The sequence below is a fragment of the Rattus norvegicus genome, chromosome X (genome assembly GCF_021556685.1).
Source record: "Rattus norvegicus strain SHRSP/BbbUtx chromosome X, alternate assembly SHRSP_T2T, whole genome shotgun sequence".
In the NCBI taxonomy this organism is placed as follows: domain Eukaryota; kingdom Metazoa; phylum Chordata; class Mammalia; order Rodentia; family Muridae; genus Rattus; species Rattus norvegicus.
The window spans coordinates 77,691,046-77,714,804 of NC_141554.1; the positions used below are offsets into that span (position 1 = coordinate 77,691,046).

At 40.5% G+C, this 23,759-nt stretch overlaps 1 protein-coding gene and 1 non-coding gene across 3 annotated transcripts in view; both read right to left on the minus strand.

Moving 5' to 3' along the window:
* Zdhhc15 (zDHHC palmitoyltransferase 15) overlaps positions 1-23,759 on the minus strand; it is a 136,705-nt gene that overhangs the window by 95,642 nt on the left and 17,304 nt on the right. For both annotated transcript variants that reach the window (XR_015646288.1, NM_001039101.1), the window contains exon 2: positions 12,401-12,427. Coding sequence is in view for 1 of the 2 variants with exons in the window: in NM_001039101.1 (NP_001034190.1) it covers positions 12,401-12,427 (27 nt within the window). In the remaining variant the exon portion in view is untranslated. The remainder of the gene's footprint in view (positions 1-12,400; positions 12,428-23,759) is intronic.
* Positions 1,574-1,737, minus strand: LOC120099425 (U1 spliceosomal RNA). The gene has a single exon (XR_015647266.1). It is a non-coding gene; the product is annotated as a U1 spliceosomal RNA (small nuclear RNA).

Here is a 23,759-nt window from a genome sequence, read left to right on the forward strand (position 1 = left end):
TACCAGACCAGCACAATGGGGCCCTGACTGGTACCTTGAGGTTGCCACCAGTCTGGCACCACACAGGCCTTGAGGGTCAGACCATGCCCAAGAGAAGCCCTGCTGGGCACTATAATGCCCAGGTGGGACATACATTCCTGAGATGACTGAAGAAAATAAGAGATCCCAGTGCCACTAAGAGAAGCAAGTAAGTTGTGGAGAAATGGAAGAGAAAGAAACAGAAGGATGTAGACACAATGAGGAAAGGATGAACTAGATACTTGAGGGTAGTGAAGAACGGACCAATGTGTGTAGCCAGTGATGCCACCTGGGACCATGGTGGGGTCCTGGCCTGTGATACTGGGGACCCTGTCCTGGTCTGTGGCCCTGCAATAGCAGGTGTCTGTTGCCACCAAAGGCAGCTCCTGGTCTGGACTGCCACCTGTCACGGCTGTGTAGAACAGGTCATACCCCTCATCTGGGCATCACCAGAGACCTAGCCCTGAAAGCATAAAGCAAAAGAGCTGACCCTGCCCCTAACCAGTTACAGTACCTGGGTTAACAGCCCAGAACATTGTGGAAATTGTGGGTGACTCAATCCCAAGGATACAAGTGTGGGAGAGCTGGATCTACCACTTGTCTCCTCTGCACTAGAGTGAGGAAGGGTGCAGGGCCAATCCCACACTCTTGCAACCTCTCCTACATCACAGAAAAAAAAATCTCATTGTGGAAACTGTAGCATGTTACAGTGTATCCCACAGTATACCCATTTGTCCACACTTCTTTGCTTGCAAATGTTCACTGCAATGAGTCATTGAGTCATTGGTTTGGTATGAGGACTCTCTTTTCATCTTAAGAAAATAACATCGATTCTTGTTGGAGTAAAATAATATCTCATTTTGGCTTTCTTTGCATTTTCCCAAATTGTTACATCGAGCTTTTAAAAATGTACCCACCGAACATTTGAATGTCTTCTTTGGAATAAAATCTCTATTTAGATCTAATTCCCATTTTAAATTGAGTTTATTAGGGGTTCTGCGTTTTACTTTTTATTTTGTATATATTACAGCTATCTAGCATTGGGCAGATGTATAGCATGCCTCTTTCAAAAATCATGTATTATTCAGAACACTGACTGGGGACATAGCTCAATGGCAGATTTGTTCCCTCTCAGGTCCTGGGTTTAATCCTCAGTGCCATAAAGAAACAAAGTTTGTGGAGTATGATGGTTTAATAACTGAAGAGTCTAGCACTTGGGAGAAAGGGAGGAGGAATGTACATTCCGTGACTGCTCGGATTATATATCAAGACTCTACCTGGATTAATTAACAATTAAACAATCAAGAAAAGATAAACAGCTTGAGAAAACTGCTCAAAACCATAGTGAAGAGTTTCATTACAATCTGGCAAAGATAAAAAATCATGCTGTAGCATAATGCCTTTTCTCTGAGCTGTCTTACATTCCTGGCATAGTTTAATAGATCAGCTATAAATCAAGGCTAGCATAGCTATGAAGCTGACACAGAGCACCTATTTCCATGTTTTTGATTTTGAAGACATGATGACACTCTTTTTTTTTTTTTTTTTTTTTTGCCAGGGGAGAGCGCGAACGCAGTCCCCCACTACCACAAATTATGCAGTCGAGTTTCCCGCATTTGGGGAAATTGCAGGGGTCAGCACATCCGGAGTGCAATGGATAAGCCTCGCCCTGGGAAAACCACCTTCCTGATCATGGTATCTCCCCTGCCAGGTAAGTATGATGACACTCTTGTATTAGTTTTCTTAGGCCACAATAAAGTTCTATAGACTAGGTACCTTAAACAATAGAAACGAACTTTTTCACAATTCTGGAGACAAGCTAAGATAAGGGTATCAGAGGTCTTCCTGCCATCTCAGGCCTCTTTCGTCGTCATGCACACCACCATCTTCATCCTCTGTCTTTAATATTGTCTTCCTTCTATACCCATCTGTGTCTAAATTCCTTTCTATTTTGAGGACACCTGAATTCACTCCAGTGACCTCATTTTAACTTAATTACTCCAAATAAAGTTTCATTCTGAAGAACATGTGGCTAGACACCACCTAAATATTTTGGGGTACTCAAGTCCATAGTCACTTTAATATTTATAAAGTACATCACTTTCTGAGAAGGTAATTACAGTCATTTAACGTTAAGAAAGAATCCAGAGAATTTCATATGTAAACCATCAAAAATCTAATGAATCTGCAGAGGATAAGGTGAACTTTTGTGTACAATGATTAATGGCCTTTTGGAAAGATGAGAAACTGTGAACAATATATTACTCTTAATTATATTTGGACTGAATGATAGATCTTGCGCGATGCCCTTATCATTCTTAAGTTCAGCCTCACCTCATTCTTGGTTCTTATTAAATTTCTAATTGTTAGCTTATACCTGATCCTCATTTCAGGTTTATTAAAGGGACTTTTTTTTGCAATCAAGATCTTCACACAGATATAGTATAATGCTGAGGAAGATCATCTTTATAATTTACTTATGAAAGCAAGGGGAGCCCGCAGCATCTCTCTGCTCCCAGACCCCGTGGGAAAGAGACCTCACCGCCTGGTCAGGTGGGCACTCCTGAGGCTGCAGAGCTGAAAAGACCACCAACACTGCCCACCCCTGCCCACATCCCTGGCCCAAGAGGAAACTGTATAAGGCCTCTGGGCTCCCATGGGGGAGGGCCCAGGAGCGGCAGGACCCCTGCCTGAGACACCGCCTGAACCTGAAGGAAACAGACCGGATAAACAGTTCTCTGCACCCAAATCCCATGGGAGGGAGAGCTGAACCTTCAGAGAGGCAGACAAGCATGGGAAACCAGAAGAGACTGCTCTCTGTACATACATCTCGGACGCCAGAGGAAAACACCAAAGGCCATCTGGAACCCTGGTGCACTGAAGCTCCCGGAAGGGGCGGCACAGGTCTTCCTGGTTGCTGCCGCCGCAGAGAGCCCGTGGGCAGCACCCCACGAGCGAACTTGAGCCTCGGGACCACAGGTAAGACCAACTTGTCTGCTGCAAGAAAGCTGCCTGGTGAAATCGGGACACACAGAGGCAGAACTCCTCTAGGACCGGGCACGTCCTGTGTTTACCGGAAGTCCCACACGTGCGGATCCCGGACCGCAGCAGCTCTCTGCCCCCAGACCCCGTGGGAAAGAGACCTCACCTCCTGGTCAGGTGGGCACTCCTGAGGCTGCATAAGCTCCCGGAAGGGGCGGCACAGGTCTTCCTGGTTGCTGCCGCCGCAAAGAGCCCGTGGGCAGCACCCCGCGAGCGAACTTGAGCCTCGGGACCACAGGTAAGACCAAATTTTCTGCTGCAAGAAAGCTGCCTGGTGAACTCAAGACACAGGCCCACAGGAACAGCTGAAGACCTGTAGAGAGGAAAAACTACACGCCCGAAAGCAGAACACTCTGTCCCCATAACTGACTGAAAGAGAGGAAAACAGGTCTACAGCACTCCTGACACACAGGCTTATAGGACAGTCTAGCCACTGTCAGAAATAGCAAAACAAAGTAACACTAGAGATAATCTGTTGGCGAGAGGCAAGCGCAGGAACACAAGCAACAGAAACCAAGACTACATGGCATCATTGGAGCCCAATTCTCCCACCAAAACAAACATGGAATATCCAAACACACCAGAAAAGCAAGATCTAGTTTCAAAATCATATATGATCATGATGCTGGAGGACTTCAAGAAAGACGTGAAGAACTCCCTTAGGGAACAAGTAGAAGCCTACAGAGAGGAATCGCAAAAATCCCTGAAAGAATCGCAAAAATCCCTGAAAGAATTCCAGGAAAACACAATCAAAAAGTTGAAGGAATTAAAAATGGAAATAGAAGCAATCAAGAAAGAACACATGGAAACAACCCTGGATATAGAAAACCAGAAGAAAAGACAAGGAGCTGTAGATACAAGCTTCACCAACAGAATACAAGAGATGGAAGAGAGAATCTCAGGAGCAGAAGATTCCATAGAAATCATTGACTCAACTGTCAAAGATAATGTAAAGCAGAAAAAGCTACTGGTCCAAAACATACAGGAAATCCAGGACTCAATGAGAAGATCAAACCTAAGGATAATAGGTATAGAAGAGAGTGAAGACTCCCAGATCAAAGGACCAGTAAATACCTTCAACAAAATCATAGAAGAAAACTTCCCTAACCTAAAAAAAGAGATACCCATAGACATACAAGAAGCCTACAGAACTCCAAATAGATTGGACCAGAAAAGAAACTCCTCCAGTCACATAATTGTCAAAACACCAAACGCACAAAATAAAGAAAGAATATTAAAAGCAGTAAGGGAAAAAGGTCAAGTAACATATAAAGGCAGACCTATCAGAATCACACCAGACTTCTCGCCAGAAACTATGAAGGCCAGAAGATCCTGGACTGATGTCATACAGACCCTAAGAGAACACAAATGCCAGCCCAGGTTACTGTATCCTGCAAAACTCTCAATTAACATAGATGGAGAAACCAAGATATTCCATGACAAAACAAAATTTACACAATATCTTTCTACAAATCCAGCACTACAAAGGATAATAAATGGTAAAGCCCAACATAAGGAGGCAAGCTATACCCTAGAAGAAGCAAGAAACTAATCGTCTTGGCAACAAAACAAAGAGAGTGAAAGCACACAAACATAACCTCACATCCAAATATGAATATAATGGGAAGCAATAATCACTATTCCTTAATATCTCTCAACATCAATGGCCTCAACTCCCCAATAAAAAGACATAGATTAACAAACTGGATACGCAACGAGGACCCTGCATTCTGCTGCCTACAGGAAACACACCTCAGAGACAAAGACAGACACTACCTCAGAGTGAAAGGCTGGAAAACAATTTTCCAAGCAAATGGTCAAAAGAAGCAAGCTGGAGTAGCCATTCTAATATCAAATAAAATCAATTTTCAACTAAAAGTCATCAAAAAAGATAAGGAAGGACACTTCAGATTCATCAAAGGAAAAATCCACCAAGATGAACTCTCAATCCTAAATATCTATGCCCCAAATACAAGGGCACCTACATATGTAAAAGAAACCTTACTAAAGCTCAAAACACACATTGCACCTCACACAATAATAGTGGGAGATTTCAACACCCCACTCTCCTCAATGGACAGATCATGGAAACAGAAATTAAACAGTGATGTCGACAGACTAAGAGAAGTCATGAGCCAAATGGACTTAACGGACATTTGTAGAGCATTCTATCCTAAAGCAAAAGGATATACCTTCTTCTCAGCCCCTCATGGTACTTTCTCCAAAATTGACCATATAATTGGTCAAAAAACGGGCCTCAACAGGTACAGTAAGATAGAAATAATCCCATGCGTGCTATCGGACCACCACGGCCTAAAACTGGTCTTCAATAACAATAAGGGAAGAATGCCCACATATACGTGGAAATTGAACAATGCTCTACTCAATGATAACCTGGTCAAGGAAGAAATAAAGAAAGAAATTAAAAACTTTTTAGAATTTAATGAAAATGAAGGTACAACATACCCAAACTTATGGGACACAATGAAAGCTGTGCTAAGAGGAAAACTCATAGCGCTGAGTGCCTGCAGAAAGAAACAGGAAAGAGCATATGTCAGCAGCTTGACAGCACACCTAAAAGCTCTAGAACAAAAAGAAGCAAATACACCCAGGAGGAGTAGAAGGCAGGAAATAATCAAACTCAGAGCTGAAATCAACCAAGTAGAAACAAAAAGGACCATAGAAAGAATCAACAGAACCAAAAGTTGGTTCTTTGAGAAAATCAACAAGATAGATAAACGCTTAGCCAGACTAACGAGAGGACACAGAGAGTGCATCCAAATTAACAAAATCAGAAATGAAAAGGGAGACATAACTACAGATTCAGAGGAAATTCAAAAAATCATCAGATCTTACTATAAAAACCTATATTCAACAAAACTTGAAAATCTTCAGGAAATGGACAATTTCCTAGACAGATACCAGGTATCAAAGTTAAATCAGGAACAGATAAACCAGTTAAACAACCCCATAACTCCTAAGGAAAGAGAAGCAGTCATTAAAGGTCTCCCAACCAAAAAGAGCCCAGGTCCAGACGGGTTTAGTGCAGAATTCTATCAAACCTTCATAGAAGACCTCATACCAATATTATCCAAACTATTCCACAAAATTGAAACAGATGGAGCACTACCGAATACCTTCTACGAAGCCACAATTACTCTTATACCTAAACCACACAAAGACACAACAAAGAAAGAGAACTTCAGACCAATTTCCCTTATGAATATCGACACAAAAATACTCAATAAAATTCTGGCAAACCGAATTCAAGAGCACATCAAAACAATCATCCACCATGATCAAGTAGGCTTCATCCCAGGCATGCAGGGATGGTTTAATATACGGAAAACCATCAACGTGATCCATTATATAAACAAACTGAAAGAACAGAACCACATGATCATTTCATTAGATGCTGAGAAAGCATTTGACAAAATTCAACACTCCTTCATGATAAAAGTCCTGGAAAGAATAGGAATTCAAGGCCCATACCTAAACATAGTAAAAGCCATATACAGCAAACAAGTTGCTAACATTAAAATAAATGGAGAGAAACTTGAAGCAATCCCACTAAAATCAGGGACTAGACAAGGCTGCCCACTCTCTCCCTACTTATTCAATATAGTTCTGGAAGTTCTAGCCAGAGCAATCAGACAACAAAAGGAGATCAAGGGGATACAGATCGGAAAAGAAGAGGTCAAAATATCACTATTTGCAGATGATATGATAGTATATTTAAGTGATCCCAAAAGTTCCACCAGAGAACTACTAAAGCTGATAAACAACTTCAGCAAAGTGGCTGGGTATAAAATTAACTCAAATAAATCAGTTGCCTTCCTCTATACAAAAGAGAAACGAGCCGAGAAAGAAATTAGGGAAACGACACCCTTCATAATAGACCCAAATAATATAAAGTACCTCGGTGTGACTTTAACCAAGCAAGTAAAAGATCTGTACAATAAGAACTTCAAGGCACTGAGGAAAGAAATTGAAGAAGACCTCAGAAGATGGAAAGATCTCCCATGCTCATGGATTGGCAGGATTAATATAGTAAAAATGGCCATTTTACCGAAAGCGATCTACAGATTCAATGCAATCTACATCAAAATACCAATCCAATTCTTCAAAGAGTTAGACAGAACAATTTGCAAATTCATCTGGAATAACAAAAAACCCAGGATAGCTAAAGCTATCCTCAACAATAAAAGGACTTCAGGGGGAATCACTATCCCTGAACTCAAGCAGTATTACAGAGCAATAGTGATAAAAACTGCATGGTATTGGTACAGAGACAGACAGATAGACCAATGGAATAGAATTGAAGACCCAGAAATGAACCCACACACCTATGGTCACTTGATTTTTGACAAAGGATCCAAAACCATCCAATGGAAAAAAGATAGCATTTTCAGCAAATGGTGCTGGTTCAACTGGAGGGCAACATGTAGAAGAATGCAGATCGATCCATGCTTATCACCCTGTACAAAGCTTAAGTCCAAGTGGATCAAGGACCTCCACATCAAACCAGACACACTCAAACTAATAGAAGAAAAACTAGGGAAGCATCTGGAACACATGGGCACTGGAAAAAATTTCCTGAACAAAACACCAATGGCTTATGCTCTAAGATCAAGAATCGACAAATGGGATCTCATAAAACTGCAAAGCTTCTGTAAGGCAAAGGACACTGTGGTTAGGACAAAACGGCAACCAACAGATTGGGAAAAGATCTTTACCAGTCCTACAACAGATAGAGGCCTTATATCCAAAATATACAAAGAACTCAAGAAGTTAGACCGCAGGGAAACAAATAACCCTATTAAAAAATGGGGTTCAGAGCTAAACAAAGAATTCACAGCTGAGGAATGCTGAATGGCTGAGAAACACCTAAAGAAATGTTCAACATCTTTAGTCATAAGGGAAATGCAAATCAAAACAACCCTGAAATTTCACCTCACACCAGTGAGAATGGCTAAGATCAAAAACTCAGGTGACAGCAGATGCTGGCGAGGATGTGGAGAAAGAGGAACACTCCTCCATTGTTGGTGGGATTGTAGACTGGTACAGCCATTCTGGAAATCAGTCTGGAGGATCCTCAGAAAATTGGACATTGAACTGCCTGAGGATCCAGCTATACCTCTCTTGGGCATATACCCAAAAGATGCCTCAACATATAAAAAAGACACGTGCTCCACTATGTTCATTGCAGCCTTATTTATAATAGCCAGAAACTGGAAAGAACCCAGATGCCCTTCAACAGAGGAATGGATACAGAAAATGTGGTACATCTACACAATGGAATATTACTCAGCTATCAAAAACAACGAGTTTATGAAATTCGTAGGCAAATGGTTGGAACTGGAAAATATCATCCTGAGTGAGCTAACCCAATCACAGAAAGACATATATGGTATGCACTCATTGATAAGTGGCTATTAGCCCAAATGCTTGAATTACCCTAGATCCCTAGAACAAACGAAACTCAAGACGGATGATCAAAATGTGAATGCTTCACTCCTTCTTTAAATGATGAAAAAGAATACCCTTGGTAGGGAAGGGAGAGGCAAAGATTAAAACAGAGACTGAAGGAACACCCATTCAGAGCCTGCCCCACATGTGGCCCATACATATACAGCCACCCAATTAGACAAGATGGATGAAGCAAAGAAGTGCAGACCGACAGGAGCCGGATGTAGATCGCTCCTGAGAGACACAGCCAGAATACAGTAAATACAGAGGCGAATGCCAGCAGCAAACCACTGAACTGAGAATAGGTCCCCCGTTGAAGGAATCAGAGAAAGAACTGGAAGAGCTTGAAGGGGCTCGAGACCCTATATGTACAACAATGCCAAGCAACCAGAGCTTCCAGGGACTAAGCCACTACCCAAAGACTATACATGGACTGACCCTGGACTCTGACCCCATAAGTAGCAATGAATATCCTAGTAAGAGCACCAGTGGAAGGGGAAGCCCTGGGTTCTGCTAAGACTGAACCCCCAGTGAACTAGACTATGGGTGGGAGGGCGGCAATGGGGGGAGGGTTGGGAGGGGAACACCCATAAGGAAGGGGAGGGGGAGGGGGATGTTTGCCCGGAAACCCGGAAAGGGAATAACACTCGAAATGTATATAAGAAATACTCAAGTTAATAAAAAAAAAAAAGAAAGCAAGGGGAATAATATTAGCAGTGTATTTTAGTTTAAAATAAGATCGGGTGTTACATCTTTAAAAAGTTTTGGAGTCCTGACCTGCGTCACCAAGATTGATACAGCATATAACACTGTGATATGTGCTGCACACGACCTGGACTTTAGCTTCTGTTCTTTTTCACAAAAATCAACATGACTAAGAAAAAATATTTTATTTATTTGGATCTCATTGTTTTGCAATATGAATACATGAGGTCTGACCATATATTCATGAGAGTAATCATGAGAAAGATAGTCCTGAAACATGTCATACTAGATTTGAAGACCCTTCAGAGTCTTCCCAATATCAGTACCAGCGACAGCCATCATCAAATGGTAAGTACCTGACACTACTTTCTGTTTATCACGTATCAGGCACTATGTTAAAATACTTGTTCAAAATAACCATAGAAGGTAAGTGCTATTTCTATTTTATGGAAGAAGAAAGTGAGACCTAGGTCATTTTCCCCATGGCATACACATAGTAAGTGGCAAAGTCAACTAATGCCAGGTAGGTCTGACACCAAAGTTTTACACAGTCATTACTGTTATAACTCTCCTAAGTTGTAAAGCACTGTTAAGACAATTTTGAAACTTGAAATTTATCAGGCACTCTATTCATTTCCTGGTCTTGTGGCAACAAATTACTATAACCTGGGTGATTTACAAGAATAGAAATATAGTCCCTCACAGCTCTGGAGTATGCTCTTGCTCAAAACTCTAGTACTGAATCCTTCCCTGCCTTTCCCTAGCTTCTGCTGGTTACAATCCTTAGTGCTCCTCTGAGGCACCACAACCACCCTTCCTCCATCACACAGATGTTTTCCATATCTATATATCCAATTTTTCTTTAGAATACCACCAGTTACTGAGGCTTTCTCTAATCTTGTATAACTTCACTTTGACATGATAATATACCCCTAATCCTATTACACATAGGAACACATCCACATGTTTAATGTGGCCATGAATTCCCGGGGAAAACTATTCAACCCAGTACAGGAACCATAAAGTAGACAAAAAATAAAGACATTTTCCAGTATGTTTGACTTAAAGTTTCCTTAAACTTTAGAGACAATGAAAAGTCAGGTGATTTGGCCATTTCAGTTCCTTCTGACAGTCATGTTGCTTACTTTATTCTACTTTAAAGGTTCAATGTAGTTGGAGACAAATCATAAATTCACAGAGCTATTAGGAACCTCAGATAGTCATTGCTTATTGTCTGTTACAAGTTTGCTTTGTTAAATGTTAACATCTCTGTTGTTACTCTTTTATGTCAGGATTCCTAACAAAGCAGACTAGCTACAGACATATTAGTTTATAGTAGAGCCTTGAGATGTCAAAGCATTGTTATTTTTATAGAAATTAAAGTTCAAAAAAGGAAAGTTACCTTATGAAGGTCACAGAGCTAGCAAATGACACAGCTAGACCTCCAACTTATACCTTGTCTCCTAAATTTCATTACACCCATTATAGAATGTAGAAGCAAAATCTAATGTCATTGCTTACTGTGGGGATAAACTTAAGAACTGTCAGTGGAAAAGAACTTCAGACTCCTACTATCAGAAGGGATATTAAGTTAAACATTTTTATATTATCAGGATACCAAGCACAATAAGTTATGATGATGATGATGATGATGATGATGATGATGAATAACATTGTTGTTATGCTTTTATGGTAAAATATCACATAAGTCTCCACCTAGTTATATTGAAAGATTGTAATAGAAAATAAATATTTAGTATTTATATAAGATGATTTCTGACTTTAAGAACTATTCATAAAAATAGATGGCAAGATGGATGGTGGTGCATGCCTTTAATCTCAGCACTGGGGAGGCAGAGGCAGGAAGATCTCTGTAAATTTGAGGTTAGCCTTGTCTACAGAGTGAGTTCTGTGACAGCTAGGGCTACAAAGTGACACCCTGTCTCAAACACACACACACACACACACACACACACACACACACACACACACACACACACACGCTGGGAGGTGATGGTGGTGATGGTGGTGCCATCTTTAATCCCAGCATTGGGGAGGCAGAGGCAAGTAGATCTCTGAGTTCAAGGCAGCCTGGTCCACAGAGCAAGTTCCAGGACAGTCAGGGTTATACAGAGAAACCCCGTCTCAGAAAAGCAAACAAAAAAGTCCCCAAAACAAAGAAACCAAAAAGAAAGAGAAAAAGAAAAAAGGAAAGAAAAAGGCAACTTAAGACTTATGGTTTCCTCTATTGCTGTCACAATAACAATGCATGTTTACTGCGCTTTTAGGATGTGTTCTGTTCACCTTTGTTCTAACTGCTTTATGTACAATTAAATTGTCTTCATAAAATCTTCACAAATTAGACAGTATTATTGTTTCTATTATGTATGCAAATAAATAGGATCAGGGTAAAATATTTTATCAAGGAAAGAGTCAAGCTGTAAATCCAATCTGGCTCTGGGAGTACACTTTTAAGTACTACTGCCCATTCTCTCCCATTCCTACTGCTCTGTTATCCATGTTAAACGAGCAGTAGCAAAGCAGAGAGGTAACACAGCAGATCTTGGATGCTGTGAAGGTCAATGGATTCTAATATGGAACTCCCATGAAATGAGAATTAAAACACTGTAAACCACTTTCTTATGTACTCTGGATCTTACTGATAAAATAACATAAAGCTAATTGTTCATGAATATTCATGATTAGCTTATTCATTTTAAGTGCAAAGGGCCTCAATACTTTTTAAAAAATGGGTCAAGCTAAGCTGGTGATGATCTACTGAAAGGAACACAAGAATATATAGGAACTGTGATGGTCAAGGCCTGTGGATCCCTTACTCTATATGTTGAAGAGGGAATGGATTGGAAAGAAAGGTCAGGTAGCTAGGACAATAATGACAGAAGAGAGAGTTTAGGATCACTGTAGAAGAAATTATCATGTATTTTTACAATTTCTAATTTCTATTTAATAGCCAAAAAGTCACCGAAAATACATTTTGCTCTATTTCTGAGTAATATTCCTTAAAATATCACCCTAAATGTTCTAATGAACCAAGCACTTTTTTTTGTAAAGTTGCTCAGTTTAAAGACTTTTATAATTTAATTTTTGAAAGAAAAAAGGATACATTATACATTCCTAACCAATACAGTTCACAATATACACTTACCTTTTTCTGCTGGGCTCAAAACAGTCACTGTGGAGAGAAAAGAAAATGGGTGTTAGAAGAGAGGACAGAGGAGACAGATAAATGTCAGTGATATTTTATATGTTGCCCAATTTTTTCACAGTATATTTTGAACAAGTTACATAATAGGGTTAGGGGTTAGGGTTAGAATGATTAAATTGCATTCTATACTAGCTTCTTTCTCTTAAATCTTTACTAATTAAGAACTCACAGGCCGTTGAGATGGGACAGTGGTTAAAGGTGCTTGCTTCCAAACCTGACAACGTAAGTTTGCTCTCTGGGATCTATATGGTGGAAGGAGAGAAAGGATTCCCACTCATGCCATGTCATGCATGAGCACAAATCTTCCATAGAATAAATGTAAAAAATTTTTAAAAAGAATTAACATTCATTTACCAAATATAGAAATATCTTTTTAGAAGACACAACAAATCAAATCATATAAGAGATAAGTAACAGGGTGTTATCTACTTAAAAACTGACAAATTAGGAGGGTATTACAGATGTCCCTCAAGTGTATGATAAAGTTATATCCCAGTTAACCCATTGTTGAAAACATCATTAAACTAAAAGTGCTGGGCTTTGAGTATAGGTCAGTTGGTAGAGTGTATGCTTAACTTCTTCTCATTTCCTAGTACCACATAAAACTGAGAATGTATTCCCTGCCTGTAATCTCAGAACGTGGGAGGTGGTAGGAGGAGGAGTCATAGTTCAAGATCATGTGCAGCTAAATAGTGAGTTCAAGGGCAAAGTAGAAAGAGAAAAATGGAAAAATTATTTTAATACATCTAAACTATGGAATCTCATAGCTTAGTGTGCCTAGCCTATTGTGCTGGTTAGTATTATGTCAGCTTGACAAAAGCTAGAGTCATCTGGGAAAGAGGAACTCTCAGTTAAGAACATGACTCCATAAGAATGGGCTGCGAGCGATAGTTCTCAGCCTGTGGATCACATCCCCTTTGGCGAACCTCTATCTCCAATAATATTTACATTATGATTTATAACAGTAGTGATATTAAAAAATTATGAAATAGTAATGAAAATAATTTTATGGTTGGGGTCACCACAGCATGAGGAACTATATGAAAGGCTCACAGCATTAGGAAGGTTGGAAACCACTGATGTAGGGCATTTTCTTAATTAGTGATTCAAGGGAAGGACACAGCTCACTATGAGTGGTGATGGTCCTGCTCCTGGGCTGGTGCTTCTGGTTACTCTATAAGGGATCAGACCGAGCAAGCCATAAGGAGCAAGCCAGTAAGCAGCACCCCTCCATGGGCTCTGCATCAGCTCCTGCCTCCAGGCTCCTGCTCTGCCTTCCCTCAGTGATGCATGATAAGCTGTAAGACAAAATAAATCCTTTCATTCATAAGTTGATTTTGGTATAGCATTTTATCACAGAAATGGAAACACAAGAAAGATGTCTGTCTTATACACCCATAAAATACTTAGATTAACCTACCACTGAACAAAGATCATCTAATAAAAAGCCTGTTTATAATAAAATGTTGGCTACCTTATTATGCATTGACTACTGCACTGAAAGCAGTAGGCTTGGAACTATATTCTAGTGATTTTCTCACACATTGCATCTAGCTCCTCCAATCATCCCGTGCAGGTTTACTGTGAGTTGTGTATCACTTGTGTTTAAAACACCACTGTAAAATGGTACTTATCTGTCTTTATCGTCACCATCTGTGTGTACTTGAATCTTTTTAAGAATTATTTTATGTATTTACATTCCGGTCATTGTCCCCCTTGGTCCCCCACCACAGTTCCTCATCCCACTCTTCCTCCCTATTGCCTCCGAGAGGGTGCTTTCCCCCTTCGTCAGGCCTCCCCCTTCCCTGGGGTCTCAAGTCTCTTGAGCATTAACTGCATCTTCTCCCACTGAGGCCAGACCAGGCAGACTTCTGTTACACATGTGCCAGGGCCTCGGATCAGACTGTGTATGCTCCTGGTTGGTGGCTCAGTGTCTAGGTGCTCCCTGGGGTCAGGGAGAGTTGGGACTGTAGGTCTTCTTATGGGGTTGCTCTCCCTTTCAGTTTCTTCAAACTTTCCCCTAATTCAACCATAAGTGTCCCTGACCTCAGTCCAATGGTTGGGTATAAGTATCTGCTTCTGTCTTAGTCAGCTGCTGGTTGGGGTTCTCAGAGAACAGTGATGCTAGGCTCCTGTCTCTAAACTTCCTGGCGTCTCCAGTGTCTTGAGGGTTAGCTGCATCTTCTCTGACTGAACCCAGACCCAGGAGTCCCCTGCTGTATATGTGTTGGGGGCCTCATCTCAGCTGGTGTATGCTGCTTGGTTGATGATCCAGTGTCTGAGAGATCTTAGGGGTCCAGGTTAATTGAGACTGCTGGCCCTCCTAAGGGTCACCCTCCTCCTCAGTTTCCTCCAGCTTTTCCCTAATTCAACCACAGGGATCAGCAGCTTCTGTCCATTGGTTGGGTGCACATATCTGCATCTGACTCTTTCAGCTGCTTGTTGGGTTTTTTGGGGGAGGGGAGACAGGCATGATAGGTCTGTTTTTTGTGAGTGTTCAATAACCTCAGTAACAGTGTTAGACCTTGGGGCCTCCCATTGGGCTGGATCCACTTCTAAGGGAAGCAGACCTACAGTTGTAAATATTTTTTTATCAGAACAGTTAAGAGTAAGACAAATGGTGGCAGAGTCAAAACAGTGAGTGAGAAGATATTTTAGATGCTAATTCTTCAGTCCTTTAGTTCCTTATACTTTTCCTTCCCTTTACAAGCAGGTGTGTATGTGTTTTTATTCTTTAAATGAACATTTGAATAGAATTTTTATTGGATTTTTTTATTTACATTTCAAATGTTATCCCCTTTCCTGGTTTCCCGTCCATAAACCCCCTATACCATCTCCCTCCCCCTTCTAGAATGAGGGTGTTCCTCTACCCATCCACACACCCCTTCCCGCTTCCCTATCCTGACATTCCCTTACACTGGGGTGGTAGAGCCTTGGCAGGATCAAGGGCTTCTCCTTCCATTGGTACCCAACAAGGCCATCATCTGCTACATAGGTGCTGGAGCCATGGGTCAGTCCATGTATAGTCTTTGGGTAGTGGTTTAGTCCCTGGGAGCTCTGGTTGTTTGGTACTGTTGTTCTTATGGGGCTGCAAGCCCTTTCAGCTCCATCAATCCTTCCTCTAACTTCTTCAATAGGGACCCCATTCTCAGCTCAATGGTTGGCTGCAAGAGTCTGCCTCTGTATTTGTCATCTTCTGGCAGAGCCTCTCAGGAGACAGCTATATCAGGCTTCTGTCAGCATGCACTTCTAGGCATCAGCAATATTGCCTGGGTTTGGTGGCTATATGTATATGGGTTGGATCCCCAGGTGGGGCAGTCTCTGGATGGCCTTTCCTTTAGTCTCTACTCCAAACTTTGTCTCCATATCTCCTCCTATGAATATTTTTGTTCCTCCTTCGAAGAAGGACTGAAGGATCTACATATTGGTCCTCCTGCTTCTTGAGCTTCATGTGGTCTGTGGATTGTACCTTGGGTAATCAAACCTTTGGGCTAATATCCACTTATCAGTGAGTGCATACTATGTGTGTTCTTTTGTGACTGGGTTACCTCACTTAGGATGACATTTTGTAGTTCCATCCATTTGCCTATGAATTTCATGAAGTCATTGTTTTTGATAGCTGAGTAGTACTCCATTGTGTAGATGTACCACAATTTCTGTATCCATTCCTCTGTTGAGGGATGTCTGGGTTCTTTCCAGCTTTTGGCTGTTATCAATATAGTGGTACAAATATAGTGGATCATGTGTCCTTGCTACATGTTGGAACATCTTTTGAGTATACACCCAGGAGTGGTATAGCTGGGTCCTCAGGTAGTACTATGTCCATTTTTCTGAGGAACTTCCAGACTGATTTCCAGAATGGTTGTACCAGTTTGCAATCCTACCAACAATGGAGGAATATTCCTCTTTCTTCACATCCTCACCAACATTGGTTGTCAGCAGAGTTTTTGATCTTAGCCTTGAATGGAATTTTTAAACACTGTCACATCTGGCCAGTGTTACAAATCTGATCACTTGATTTCTTCTTTTTTTTCTAATACAGGGGTTTTTAGAGGTACATATACACTATAGAATTCTATTCAGCTAAAAAGAAAAATGAATTTGTGACAGTTGCAGTCAAATGGATAAAACTGGAAAATACTATACAGAGTAAGGTAACCCAGAAGCAGAGACACAAACACTGCATGCTCTCTTTTAATTCTGGTTTCTAGTTCTGAATCTTCAGAGTCTCATATATATGTATATGTATATATCTCACAAGAAACAAAAAGTCTGAAAAGTAGGAAAGGCTCATTGAGGGAGGGAGGAGGAGTATTAGAGAGAGGGTAGCAGGGCATAGATGCTATGAAGGGTGAATGGAGAAAATGGGGGCGTGGCTTAATTGAGCAGAAGGGTAATAAAAAGGGAGAGTGAGGAAGAAAAGATAAAAACACTAAGGATATTTTTAAAAGCCATAGGGAAAATACATTATATATATATATATATACATATATATATATATATATATAAACACTTTTTGTAATGGAGTTACCCACATAGTAGTAATGATACTTTCCCAGGAATCACAGTGAGTCTAAAAAAAAATACCCCAGTGCCAGGCAAAGGACACCCTTCAAGTTGTTGGTTAGCAGATCCAAGAGATCCCCCAAAACAACATGGGTTATTGCCATTCCCTTGGTTTACTTCACAGAACTTGAAGGTATGAGCTTATTGTTGAAGACACCATCCACTTTGCATTTACAGTACTTAGAAGAGTCAAGTTGCTAGTGACTTGGAAGCCTCCTCTCTAGTGTCTAGCTCTCATGGTATAAGTAGGTGCTATGCAAGCCATCTGCTAAACCTGAGAACCACAACAACGACTGAACTTACAAGATATCCCAATAGTGCAAAAATAGCACTTATCTTTGAGGCCTAAATGGACTTTTGTCTAAATAGACTTAAATACCTCATTTCTGTTACTGTAAAATAGACAAGACCCTGTGGCTGAAGAAGAAAACCTACTACTATCATTTTGTAAATTAATACAGCTTTCAACTGTGTTTGAAATAGCCTTTTACTAATATATACCTCTCACCCCTCATAAAAAGCTGTTTCCTCTCAGCACATGGGGATTACTCCAGAGATACACAACTGGTCAAAAGGCAGAGAACACCTGAGTGCTGAATGCTCATCCCCAGCTGGGATATCTCCAACAAAATCTCGGTATGTAAGTTGGCTCAAGGAAGTTTGCATTAGAGGAGACAGAAAAATTCTAAGAGCCAGAGGATCAGAACATCTGCTGCGAGAGAGTGTCTTTCTCACATGACTGGAGTGCTGCACACATATTCTCTCAGTACAGTTGCATATGAGCTTCACCAGTTGACATGTTGACATGGAAGTGTGGATAGAGGAAAATTTCACAAGGCCTCATGTCTAGAGGAAGAGTTGAAAAGCTGCTAAGGAGAGAGGATTAGTTTTCTCTAGGGATGAGCAATGATAGATTTCCCAATTCTAATTGGTCAGCCCTAACACATATACATGTACATGTGGAAAACACTAATTGGGCTCATTAAGGTGTGTGTGTGTGTGTGTGTGTGTGTGTGTGTGTGTGTGTAACAGTGATAATTACATTGTAGAGAGTGTGGTAAGGGTACAGAGGATGAGATGGAGGAGCAGAGGGAGAGGTAAAAATAATGTAAATATAGTATACTTTATATAAAATTCTCAGAAAAGGTTAAAATTAAAACCAATGAATGGAAGTGATATATACTCTGATAATATAAATGAAATTTAAACAAGAAGTGTTGATGGGTCGATCTAGGCCTTCATAATTTTTGCACTTGCCATGATTGTACTGGTGACCCAAAGCAGTGAATTAGGCTAATTCCATCTCTTTGAAATGGAGTGAGCAGGTGTGAGAGATGGCTCAGTGGCCAAGAGTTATTGCTGCTTTTGCAAAAGACCTAGGTTCGAGTCTAAGCACTCAGGTCACACAGTCTACAGCTACACTAGTTCCAGGGCATTCAACACCTTCCAGGCTTCATGGGCACATGCACACATACGTGTATGAGTACACATACGTGTATGAGTACACATACATACACACACACACACACACAGAGGAAAATACAAGTCATTTTGTGTTGTCCACATACTCACAAAAGCATGGTCAAATTCCTAGTGGCCAGCCCCCTCCACCCCTCCCCCTTCCCTGGGAGGATAAGTCTTTTCCTGCCTGCATCTGCACCAGAAACCATCAACTAACTGAGAAGAGTTTTGTAGTGGCCAGTGAGGGGCAGGGTCAGCTCTTCCACCCACCGACATTAATGTGACTTCAAGCGGCTGCCCAGACTGTGAACTTATGGTGGACTTCATTGGTAACAGGTCTTGCAGACAGAAACACTGAAGTACTCATAGCTCTCAGCAGCTGCACAAGCTTCAGCATAGTCTCAGGTGGCCATGTTGGTCATATGAGGATGGCCCTAAAAGGCAGCAAAGTCCAAGGACATAACAAAATCATCAGTCAGTGACAAACACTGCGTATGTCCACATTTATCTCAGGCTTCATTGGGTCCTGGGGCACCAGACTGGACCACAGACACCAACATGGCCTCCAGTGGCTTCAAGGACGATGGTGGTCTTTTGAAAAGGTCCAATCCAGGGAATGAACCTTTCTTCATGTTAAGCTTCCATTGTTGCCCAGAGGCAAGGGGATCCTTTAGCTGGGAGGCAGGTTCAGGGGCTGAGTCTGTGTCTACATAAGCTCCAGGCTATTGTACACCCATCAGGCAGACTGGGTGATGACTATATGTCCACCTTGGGCCTCTCTTTCACCTGTTACTGCCTCTCTCCATAGTGCGCGCGCGCGCACACACACACACACACACACACACACACACACACACACACACACACACACGGCTGTGTTTTCCTATCTTTCCAACCTCTCCATCATATATTTGTTTATTGTAATGGCACCACTGCTGATCCAGCCCTGAGGTCAGGACACCGCTTCTACTTGCTTCTTTTGTAAGTGAAAGTCATAAAGTTGTACATAGTAGTGAGGCCATGTAATGATTAGCACACATAAATTTTATGTAATATTTAAGTCCAGGTAGACATATTTATGAATTCTTTGTGCATAACTACTTTAAAGTTAATTGTAGACCTTAATTCTCACTTGTTTGGCCATTTGCTACAAGAATCTGGGTGAGAGACGATCATTTGTCAGTACTGCAATGAGACAATGTTTATAGAGAATGAGTGAGAACAGTGAGATATACAACGAGATTAGATTATACAATCCACATGTAGAAGACAGTCAGTGGCTGACAAAATGAACTCAATAGCATTTTATCTTATTGTTCCTTTCCTTGTATGTTTTCCAATTTTGTGTTTTTTATGTGTCTTGGTGTGTGTGTGTGTGTTCCCTTTTTTTTCTTTCAATTTTTCATTCTTGTTTATAGTTTTTTTTGTTTGCCTGTTTTCAAGAGAGAGAAAGAAAGGGTATGGAGGGTGAAAAGTTTTGAGGAGAAGCTGAGGGAGGGGAGCCTGTGATCTGAACATATTGTCTGGAAAAAAAACCAAAACTTGTTTCAAAAATATAATACAAAAATAAAAAAATATCTTATTAATAATTTTATATGGATATGCTGGATTAAATAAATCACTAAAATTATTTCACTTAGTATTTTTTAGCTTTTTCTACCTACTAAAATTTTAAGTGTCACATCTATTCCTCTGTTTCTATTTGCCAGCCATGACCTGGAGTCTCTTCACATTCCTGCTGTACAACATTTGTTGATTGTCCCATTAAGCAGCACATACTCCAGCTTTCTAAATCTGTCTTCATGTCTAGCTACAAAGCATCAGAAAATATGCAAGAGAAATGAGTATAAAAAGCTATTCAATGGTAACTCCAGTAATTTACTTCCCTAGCAGTAAACTGAAATTTGAAGAAACAGCAGTTATAATTACCCATCTAACCATATTATTCTATAAGCATACATGGCATGTTTGTTCTAGAATTGGCCAACTGTCCATTTACCTATGTAAATTCCTGATTCCTGATAAGAGATTCATTGTGCAAAAGTTTTAGATGACTCTTAAAACATTTTCATTCCAAATATGACTGGGGTATTTTAGTCTCTTACTTTAATTATGCAAAAGACAATGTTAAAAATAAAGAAAAAAATCAAAACTATAAAAAAGTGCCATGATCTTTTAAAATGTGGTATTTCCCCCTCAGAAGTTTATAATTTCCAACTGAAAAGTTTGGAAGAAAATATTTTTCTTTATATTGATTGGCTCTTTACAAAATTTCATGTGAAAAATACTTTTAAAATCAAGATCACTGTTACTCATGTGTGAATGCCTTCTCCTCTACCACATTTTCAAATGTTTGTAATGCAGAGTTAACTCTGCATCTTCCCTAGGCTGGGAGCCATTGTCACCTTGCTGCTGTTTCTCCTCCTCGTTGTCATCTTCCCTATCTTCATCACCACTATTACTAAACTATGTTAATATGCATCTTTTTGTCCATATTCTACTTCTGTATTCTGCATGTGGTTCATATAAACTAATCTCACTACATGTTACAAGTCCTGCAGTTACTTAAATCTGGCTGAGCTCCATCTGGAGAACTGTTCTCAATCATTCTTCTGCATACACATTCTCTCATTCCAGCACTGACAAGGAATTCTCTCACCCATAGACTTTGCTCTTTTTGGTGCCTGTCCAAGAAAAAGTCGACAAAGTAGACCTGTGGTGGGATGCGGATATTAAGTGCTACCATATGTATCACTGAACTGAGGACATGCAGACATTCAAAATGCTATGCCTGTTCTAAGAAGACCTGACATACTCCATGCTTTTACTCCTAGTTGGACTTCAGAAATTGAAAAACAGGAAGAGTGGGCTTAGGTACAGTTGTAAACAGCCTAGTTAATGATGATTAGAGGAAATTCCAACACAAAAGCTAATTTGCAAAGACTGGAAAGTATACTTTTTCACTTTTTTTTTTACTGCAGGCACCCATGAAATCTCAGCTTAATCACTATGTAGAGGTTTCAAGGTCCTTGTACACAGATATAAGCACTAGGGAAAACAGGAAAAGAAGAAGACATTCACCTATTTCCCACCCAGCATGCTGGGAAAGGATGTAGTTTATAACCTGGCAATCTTTTGCTATCTGTAGGGGCAGGGTTTACCCAAATCCCCTAGACTATTATGCTTGTTTACCCAGACTTCCACCCTAGAAATTGAGCATATATATATATATATATATATATAGATATATATAGATATAGATATAGATATATAGATATAGATATATAGATACATACATATAAACATAAAGTAGAATGAGGACACTGAGAGAAAGTGATGATGTCTAAAGGGAGCAGAGGAGGCTAGCAAGAATATGTAAGGCATATGTGTGACGTAAAAGTACAAGGAGAGACGATTAGGGGGAGTAAATGGACCAGCAGGAGTAAGAGAGCAAGAATAGTGGAGGGTGGTCAAGGGGTAAATAATACAGTACAACAACATATACTTGTAAAAATATGACAATAAAACATACTTCTTTGATTCCTAAGATTTTAATAAGATAATATATAAAGGGTAAAAACCTCTAGAATGAGAAATGAGATTAAAATACCAATAGAAAGTCTTCGAACAGAGAAAAGCATGGAGTAAGGCAGATTTACCACCAACTCCTCCTGGATCTTTACACACAAACTATCAACTATTAGCAATGATGCTCAAACTATTCCATAAAATAGAAAAGGGAGGAACACTACCAATCTCAATCTCATTCTGGGAAGCCAGTATTACCCTAGTAACAAGACTAGATACTTTCAGTGTCTTTCTGTCTTTCTCTTTTCTGTGATGGTTTGAATAGATATGGCTACCATAGACTCATGTGTCCCAATGCTTGGCCCATAGGGAATGGCACTATTAGGAAGTGTGGCCTCACTGGAGTAGTGTGGCCTGTTGAAGGAAGTGCGGTGGGCTTTGAGGTCTCGTATAAGCTTAAGCTATGCCCAGTGGGATAGACTCCTTCTGCTACCTTCAGATCAACATGTAGAATTCTCAGCTTCTTTTCCAGTGCCATATCTACCTCGATGCTGCCATGTTTCTCAGCATGATAATAATGGATCAAACCTCTGAAGCTTACAGCCAGCTCCAATTAAATGTTTTACTTTATAACAGTTGCCTTGGACATGGTGTAGTTCACAGGAATAAAATCCAAACTAGGCCTCCCTCTCCCTCTCCCTCTCCCCACTGCCTCCCCTCTCCCTCCCTCCCCCTGCCTCTCTCTCTCTCTCTCTCTCTCTCTCTCTCTCTCTCTCTCTCTCACACACACACACACACACACACACTCATACACACACATTGAATTTACCTAATGAACATAAATACAAAAATTCTTAATAGAATAAAAGGTTGGTGTAACATAGGCAAACCAATAAAAGCAATACAGCACATAAATACACTCAGGAACAGAAATAACATGATTGTATCAATAAATAATGAAAAGTCCTTTCACAAATTCAGTGTCCTTCATGAAAGTACCTGAAGAAACTATGAATAGAAGGAATATGCCTCAGTATAATAGAGGCTATATAAAAAAATCCTATAGACAATATAATACTAAATGGGGAAAAATTTAAAGTGTTTCTTCTAAAATGAGAAAAAAAATCTATTTTCTCCACTCTTAGTTAAGAGTAGTAATTGAATTCCTACAAAATAAGGAAAGGGAAAGAGTAAAAGTGATACAAATAAGAAAGAAGGCGGCCTCTGGATACAAGATATAGGAGCAGTCAGCAGCATGGAACCTCCACCTGGAACTGAAACAAACTGAACCTGTCCCACAGCTCCCTGCACCCAAATCCCGTGGGGGAGAAAGCTGGATGATCAGGAGCTCCCACAATCCTGAGAGCTCAAAGGAGACAAATACTTCTGCCCACATTCTTGACCCAAGAGGAACCTGCCTAGTACACTCTGTGGCCTCTGGGCACAGGGACCTAGGAGCAATCAGGGACAGGACCACTGGGGTTTCTGCCTGCACTAACAGCTGAAAACCAGATGCCAGGAGCACCTACACACCTGAGAGCAGAGATAAGACCAACTTTTCTGCTCCAAGTGACCTACCTGGAGACTTCAAGGAAAAGCTCTCTGTTCCCAGATCTGGCTGAAAGAAAACAGGAGTGCTAACACAGGGGACTACAGGAGGGTCAAGCCACTGACAGAGACAGCAAAACAAGCTAACACCAGAGACAACCTGATAGTGAGAGGCAAGCACAGGAACCTAACCAAC